This window comes from Rhincodon typus, chromosome 43 (assembly GCF_021869965.1).
Source record: "Rhincodon typus isolate 14 chromosome 43, sRhiTyp1.1, whole genome shotgun sequence".
NCBI lineage: Eukaryota > Metazoa > Chordata > Chondrichthyes > Orectolobiformes > Rhincodontidae > Rhincodon > Rhincodon typus.
Window position 1 is genome coordinate 6,208,271 of NC_063374.1, and position 8,199 is coordinate 6,216,469.

An 8,199-nucleotide genomic window follows, 5' to 3' on the forward strand; every position below is an offset into this window, starting at 1 on the left:
TCTGTCCACAAATATGAGCAGTCTAAGTAAATACAGGGATTAGGAACTGCTGATTGCTGGAGAATGAGATTGTGTAGAGTTGGATGAACACCTCCACCTATCTGCTGCTTTATTTCAGAATCCCACTTGGCCTGCTGTGTTCATCCAGTTCTACACCTTGTTATCTCTATATTCCTCAGTTGTTTTACTGTCCTAGGGTGAGACTTAAATTATGCACAAACAAAGTCACAATGGCCTGTTAGCTTCAAAAGATTTCTTTTTACTGCACAGCTATGTAATTGCACTACAGTCTCATACAATGGATATCCAAACAGGGCATGATCTCGATGTAAAGGTTCCACGTTTTTGAGGAGTTGCACACGTAATCTGAAACCAGCAACTTCTTATCATGCTTTTGAGAATCCAACTGTTTGTTTGGTGCATCTTCATCCACTTCCGACTCTCTCCTCTGTCCTTACATACTGCATAGCACAGAATTCCACGTGAGTCGAGGCTCCAGAAGAAACAAATCAACTTGTGAAGAAAAAGGGGTGGGGGGTTAAAGCTTTTTTAGGTTCGATTGAAAACACAGCGGGACTCCCTGCAATGGCCTCTCTCGGAATGAAATGGAACACTTAATTGCACTGTCATAGAGTGATCAGCCCCAGCAGCTGCATCACTTCAGTCAACTTTTCGGGCACCAAGCTTCAATGGTCCTTTGGCAGCTTTCCTCTCTGCTCTCTTTGCCTCTATTTCTCTCTTCCGCTCCTCCCGCTTCTTTCTGGCAAGATCTGATTTGCTTAGTCCTGAAGTGAAGTGAGCAGACGTTACAAAGAATTGGTCAAATACTCAAAACCACAGGTTACAGGTCAGCCCAAATCGGTCCCCTGACAACCGATTTCATTTGGATTAAACAGACCCTCACCGGAATAAAATTCACCAGAGGAGAAGAACAAACGGTTCCCATTGTTGAACATCATGGTAGAGCGCAAGACAAAAGTAAACAGAAAAGCCACACACACACACAAACGAAGCTGCGAGTGAACACTGAACTATACCAAGAGGAAGAATACCTCTTCCAGGTTTTCAAGGATAATGGATATCCAAAAAACTGGGTCAGAAGATGCCTGCTCACCCAAACTAAAGACCCACTCCCCACCATGGACAGGACCAATGTCATCTATAAGATCCCCTACATCGGACAAACAGGAAGGAAACTAACAACAAGGGTACACGAACACCAACTGGCTACAAAAAGGCACGACCAATACTCACTCATCTCAATCCACATGGACAAGGAGAACCACCAGTTCGACTGGGAACACCAAAATCCCAGGACAAGCTAAGCCGAGACAGGCACGGGAATTCCTAGAAGCCTGGCACTCCACGAAGAAAGCCATTAATAAACACACAGAACTCGACCCCATATACACTCCACTACGAAGGAAAACCGGAAGTGAGGCAAGCCAGCTCAAAGGACTGGAGTTTAAAAACCAGGCGGGAAGACACACTGACACTTCATCGGAGGCTGCACTGATAATGTTACCCAGCACGGTAACAAAACGTCTGCGGAACAACAAACCAGCTTGGTGAGCCAACCAACCTCAACCCCCACAACCTAAGCTACAAATCTACTCCAAAACCTTACAGCCATTGCCTCGTTGGACAGGTGTTCTGCTTGCTTGCTTGCATCCTCGTCCTTGTAATTTATTCAGGGTGGGAGATCCTTCTGTCCCAACCAAGGGTTCAGTTCCTGATCTGCGAGATATCAAAAGTACGCCATTCGTTCTGCACGAGGGAACATTTCACCCAAAAGGTGGTACACACATTGCAAATAACAGCATTCTGCACATCTTTGGGACTTCTGCTATCATAGAATTTGTGGCAGCACAGTGGCTAGCACTGCTGCCTCACAGTACCAGGGACTGGATTCCACCCTAGGGCAACTGTGTGGGTTTCCTCTCACAATCCAGAGATGTTTAGTTAGGTGGATTGGCCATGCTAAATTTGCCCACTATGTCCGAGGATACGCAGGCTAAGTGAGTTAGCCATAGGAAATGCAGGTTTACAGGGTTGGGGTGGATCTGGGGGTCCAAGTAGACTTGATAGGTCCAATGGCCTGCTCCCACACCATATAGATTCTATGATTCTAAAGACAAGTATTTATATTGTTTAAATTAGGAGTTCTCCCCTTGACCATGGCATTTCATTCTACTATTCAATAATTCTGACTCCACCAACTCATGTTCTTTTTGGACATGAAATAAGTTCTCACCTGTTTTAAATAGCCAATCCTCAATTCTAAATTCTCCCACAAGAGGAAACATCCTTTCCGCATCAGGATTTTGTCTGTTTCTATCAAGTCTACAATACCCATAATACCAGAAAATGGTGAATTGTCTTTAGTAAACCCCATTTACAGCCTTGCTTACATAGGGAGACCAAAGTACCCCAGGTGTGGTCTCAGCAATGCTCCACCATTCAACATGATAGTGTATGATCATTTAATTCAGTACCCTGTTCCTGCTTTCTTCCTATACCCTTCAATCCGTTTAGCCCTAAGAACTATCTCTAACTTTTCTTGCAAACGTTGAATGGTTGGCAGAGAATCCACTGTCTGTGTCAATAAGTTCCTCATCTCAGTCCTGAATGGCTGACCCTGTATCCTTAGATAATGGCCCCTGTTTCTGGACTCCCCAGTTATCAGTAACATCTTTCCTGTTAGAAAGATGTCAAATTCTATGACATCCCTCTTCACTGCCCTAAGCTCCAGTGAATATAGTACTAACCAATCCAGTCTATTGTTAATTGTTGCATCTGCATAATCTGAGATTCATGTGATAGAATACCCAGCTTGCTCTGCAATCTCACCATTTAGGCAACTTTTTAAACTGGATAATTTCACATTTTTCCACATAATACTGCGTTTGTCAGATCTTTGCCTGCCTGCTTCACCTATCTATATCCCTTTGTAGCCTCCCAATGTCCTCTTCATAACTTAAGATAGGAAATTGTGCATTCAGCAAATTTAATAACCTCACCTCTGATCCTCTGTGCACATGGTAAAAGGCACTGATCGCTGAGACACCACTCATTGCATTTTGCCAACCAGAAAACAACTCTTGTGATACCACTTGGTTTCCTGTTAGCTACCTAATCTGTCCATGCTTATACATTATCCCCCGCAATATCCTCGATCTGGTGCCTTATTGAGTGCTTTCAGCAGATGCAAGTACAGTATATCACCAATTCTTTTATCCACAGCACATTACTTCCTTGAACTCCAATATTCAACGTGATTTCCCTTCCACAAAATTATATTGACTCTGCTTGACTGTCACGAACATTTCTAAGTATGTACATCTTTATAACATCTTTGACAGCACATAACATCTTCCCTATAACAGATGTTAACTGGCCTATAGTTCCTTGCTTTCTGTCTGCCCTTTTCGAATAAAGGGGTTAGACTCCCTATTTTCCAATTTCAAGGAACTTTTCGAAACTTAGAAAAAATTCATCATCTATCTTACTAGCCACTTCTAAGACCCTAGAATGAAGTCCATCAGGAACTTGTCTGCCTGACAATTTGCTCTGTACCACTTCCCTGAAGTGATTTCCCCATTCCTCCATTGCATTTCTGGAATTCAAAGTATAATTGTGTCTAGTATTACCTCTTGGCTTTGAGCAATCAGAAATCATATGAAGAGCTATTTGAAATCAAGATGTGTTTCTAATATTCTGCCCTGTCTTCCATCTTTGGATAATTGCATGATTCTATTTAAAGTTGATGACGGATGGTAGGTTCTTAACTTGGAATGTATCCCGTTGTTCTGAAATATTGGCTACTGCGTTTCTATTGAGGTATTCCACATTTGCCAGTTCAGTTTAGCTACCTCGTGTGCCCTCAATCACCCGTATTAAAATTTAAAATACTAGTCTTGGACTGAGTCTGTTTTCTATCCCTCAAACTAAGCAGAAATTCAATGAGATTACGACTGCTGTTAACCAGGGGCATCTTCACCATGAGGTAATGAATTAATTCCAGCCAGCTGTCTGGTCAGACCCACAATGCGTTCCACAAAACTATCCTGAAAAGACATCTCAATTAAGGCTACCTTTGTCCATCTGATTTGTTAATGTCTACATCCACATTAAAACGGTCATTGCCACAAATTTTTGAAATGCTCCCATTGTTTCTCCCATTATAATTCATCCTTTCGTGTGGTCACTGTTTGGACTAGTACAGAGCTGGTATAGGGGTGCTGAGGGCCGACAAGTGAAATGTGATGAAGCTTCTGATTAAAACAGATTTACAACTCTTATGGCAGTGCTCAGAGAGTAATTGATTTTGGAAGGGGCAAGAGGTGGTGCTGGAATATCTAGTCTCTGACCTTGGTCCTGAACCCATGATTTCACATCCATCTAAGCCTTCACCTGCAGAGAATCTACATTTCACTCAGCGTGGGCTCAAATCAACATTCACTAAAGCAAGGTTCTCAGAACTCAAATGCTTTCTATTCCCATGTCTGCTCAAAGCCAAGAGGTACTTGGATTTATAGAACATAGAACTCAACAGCACAGGAATGTGTCCTATGGCCCATCATGTTGTGCTGAACATGACGGCACACAAACTTCTCAAACGCAATATTCCATCAACAGAAAAACCACGGAAGTTCCACACTCCTGTGCATTCATTTATCCACCTGCTGTCAACTCCACATTTCAGTGAACTGACCTGGTTCAGCTTCGATTGACTCCCAGTTTTCTTCGGTGTCCCAGCCAGCTGTGGGGTCCACATTCCACGTATCCTCGTCTTTCTGTGGAAATGAGGACACGTGATACAACTGCGTAAACACTGTCCTACATCCAGCCGCTTCTCACCTCTCCCATGATGTCCCAACCACCAATGAAATGCTTTTCAAAGTGTAGCTACTGTTGCGATGTACGAAATGCGGCACCAAATTTACGCACAGCAAGCTCCCACTAGCAGCCCTGCAATAATGCTCTGACGACTTTTCATTGGTGTGGCTGGCTGAGGGAGAAGTATTGGCCCCAGGGAGAACTTTTCATTGGGCTCGACCAATGAGAAGTGACAGAATACCAGCTCAAACATTGTACTTAAGTGTCTGCAATAGGGGCCGCAGCTGAGCGCTAGTTTCACCGGTCCAGATTATAAGGATTTCTGTCGATTCCCAAATCCATCTATTTATGGCAAGGGGACAAACCAAACCTGAATAATGGTTTGGGCAGTGAGAGGAGAGCACACATTTTCAGGCATTCCCTGGTGCTCCCAGTAAATAGGCAGTTGGTCCAAGCCGAACCAGACAGAGAAATACCAGCAGACAAAATGTATGTTCGGGTGAAGGAGGAATCTTGACGTGGGTTTTCTCAAATTCATTCACAGGAGGAGGGCGTTGCTGGCTAGGCCAGCAATTATCGCCCCAGAGGGTAGTTAAGAGCGTTTTTATCTAATCCTATGCTGCATCTGTTCCGACAGTGTTGGATGGAAACAGGGTCGAGGATGCTTTATCTTTCATTTAAAAAAAGAGTAGGAGTTTCACTATATCTAACCCAGTCTCATACCTGTCCCCGTCCCGGGGGGCGCGTGGCCAGTCCCCGTCCAGGGGTATATACTAGTTACCTGGCTTGTTGAAGATGGCTGACTGAGAGTGGCGAATAAGTCCTCGTCCTTGCTCAGGCCACTCGTCCCGTCCCAGTTGTACTCACTCGCCAACCGCACCTCCTGCCGAATCGCCGAGGCCCTCGCCTTCAGGGTCTTGCTCTGACTCAGCATCAGCTCATTGCCCCACTCGCTGGTCCAGCTATCTGTTTCCGCGGGACCCTGATCCTGGGCCGCTTTCGGTTCCCAGCTGTCGCTCACACCCCAGCCCGCAGTGTCCCAGTCCGAAGCCACGCGACTGGGATCCTTGTTGCCGCTGGCAGAGACGTTCTGTAAACGGCAAAACACGTTTGAAATGTCCTGCGCGCCTCCAATTCTCTTTTTCAAAACTGCTCACACAATGTGGGTGGCACCAGCTAGGCCAGTATGTATTGCCCACAGCCAACCCCAGGTGCTATGGGGGTTTGGAGTCACAGGCTGGGTAAGGATACCCCAAAGGCATTAGTGAAATACATAGCCCTTTACGACAAGCTGGCAGGAGCTGTAGACTGGTTAGCTAGTTATTGCAGAGATTTTAAAAATAGAATTTAAATTTCAGCACCTGCCGTGGTGGGATTTGAACTTGTGCACCGCAGTATGTTAACGTGGGTCTCTGGATTACTTACCCAGGGATGTTATCACTACCCCGTGCCACCCAGCGTCACGCGTGCTCCACGTTAAGTGAGAGCCTTCACCCATCTAGTAAAGGCCAATGAATACCGCCACATCGCCTCCTTCTGTTCTGCTGCTCCCTATCTAACTACTGCTATCTTATGAAAAGCTGGGCTTGTTCCCCTTGGAGGAAAGTGGGGGCGCGGATACTGACCAGTTCCAAACCGCGAGGGGTTCCGAGTAAGTTGAGACGGTTTCCAGAGAAAGGCAGGCTGGAAATTGGACAGGAACACACTGAGCTAACCGACACCAAAGTTTCAGATGGAAAATGAGCAGAATTCTCTAAGCACCGTTACAATGATCTGGAACATGCTGGGTGGCGGGTGCATTGATCAAAAGGAAAGTTTCAAAGTGAAACCCGTCAATACTTAGACGAACAAACTGCAGTGCTGTGTTAGATAAACGGGACCAGCTCAGGTACAGGCCATTTGGTCCATCTACTCCAAACTGCTGTTACTGATGGTGCCGGCAAACCCTCTTCCCAACCCATAAAGATCCCTCCATTCCCTCCTGCCCTCGCCCATTTACCCACGTTTAAAACACATCCACCCTATCTGCCTCAGCCACTCTCCTTGTGGAAGCAAGTTCCACATTCTGCCCTCCTGCAGACTGGACTCACATGACAGCAGTGGTGACCCACATTTATATAGCGCCATTAACCCGTGGAAAGGCCTTTCAGGGGAGTTTGAGGGCAGCAGGCAGTCTGGCCCAGTCGGATAACTTCTTTTCCAAGAGCTGGCACAGGGTCAACGGGCAGAACTGCTCCCCTTCAGGAAGCCTCCGCCTACCCCCACACCCCTGATGCAGCCAGCTCACAGGGACATAGAAACACCCATCGTTCTCTCGTTTGTTTTTCTCTCGTTATTTACACCCAGTGACCAGTTGGAACTGCCGCTCTAGCCCACCTTCCCCTCCGACTGCTCGGTCTCTTGTTTACAAATCAGGGAGTAACCGGTCACACAAAAGGTTGCAGCAGACCCATCGCAGCTGGGTAGTGGGTGGCCTCTTTGTATCAGACAGGAGGAGCGTGGCACGGTCTCGGTGACCCTGCCTCTCGGCAACTGTCTCCACAACAAAGAACCCCGTACGCAGCACTGACATGCCTCCTTCTGACTGTCCAGGCGAGATTCATGCCCCCCGCCGCAATGGCACCAAACAAGCACTTACCTCTAGGCTACCCCAGTCTTCGTCGTCCCACTTGTCTGCCGCATCCTCCTCGTCGGCTGGCTCTTCGGAGGGGGCCGGTGCTGTGGGGGTGGCGCTCGGTCTGTCACCCGCCTCTGCGAAGCCACACAGGGCAAGGTATTAATGGGCACTTCCAGCTCAAACAGGCCACTCACTGAGCGCACAGAAATCTCCTCACACACAGACACACACCAGCCCTTAAATACGTCAGCCCAGTCTGCCTCGATAATTCCGTTTAAAAACAAAATGTGTTGCAGGTAATTGTCCCTTGAGCTGAGGGCTGGGATTTGAACCTGTGCCCCAAAGGTAGAGGCTGAACCTCTGGATTATGAATCCAGCAGCATTACCGCTGTGCCAGACCCTCAGCCTGTGAAGAGCATTCTCCCCAGTTCCCTGTTGACTTTGAGGGTGATTATCTGACATTGATGGCCCTGAAGTTTGGTCTCACCTATAAGCGGAAACATTTTGGTCTATGTTCTATTTTGTCAAATCCCTTCAAAGAAGTCTGAAAGACCCTCTATTGAGATCACTTCTCTTTTCCAGTGAGAACAGTCTTACTGGCTAATCATAGAATCCCTACCGTGTAGATTCAGCAGTGCATTCAGTTCACCAAGTCTGCACCAAGCCTCTGAACAGCATCCCACCCAGACCCACCCTATCCCTGCATTTCCCACGGCCAATCCACCCTAACCTGCACATCCCTG

General features: G+C 46.6%; 1 protein-coding gene across 1 annotated transcript in view; it reads right to left on the bottom strand.

The window, feature by feature from the left end:
* Positions 1 to 238: 238 nt before the first annotated feature.
* The window catches only part of LOC109923999 (N-terminal kinase-like protein), a 9,038-nt gene continuing 1,077 nt past the window's right edge, over positions 239 to 8,199 (bottom strand). The window contains exons 2-5 of the mRNA XM_048619808.1: positions 7,478 to 7,590; positions 5,621 to 5,929; positions 4,715 to 4,796; positions 239 to 785 (exon numbers count right to left, since the gene is read on the bottom strand). Coding sequence (XP_048475765.1) covers positions 661 to 785; positions 4,715 to 4,796; positions 5,621 to 5,929; positions 7,478 to 7,590 — 629 coding nt within the window. The 3' untranslated portion in view covers positions 239 to 660. The remainder of the gene's footprint in view (positions 786 to 4,714; positions 4,797 to 5,620; positions 5,930 to 7,477; positions 7,591 to 8,199) is intronic.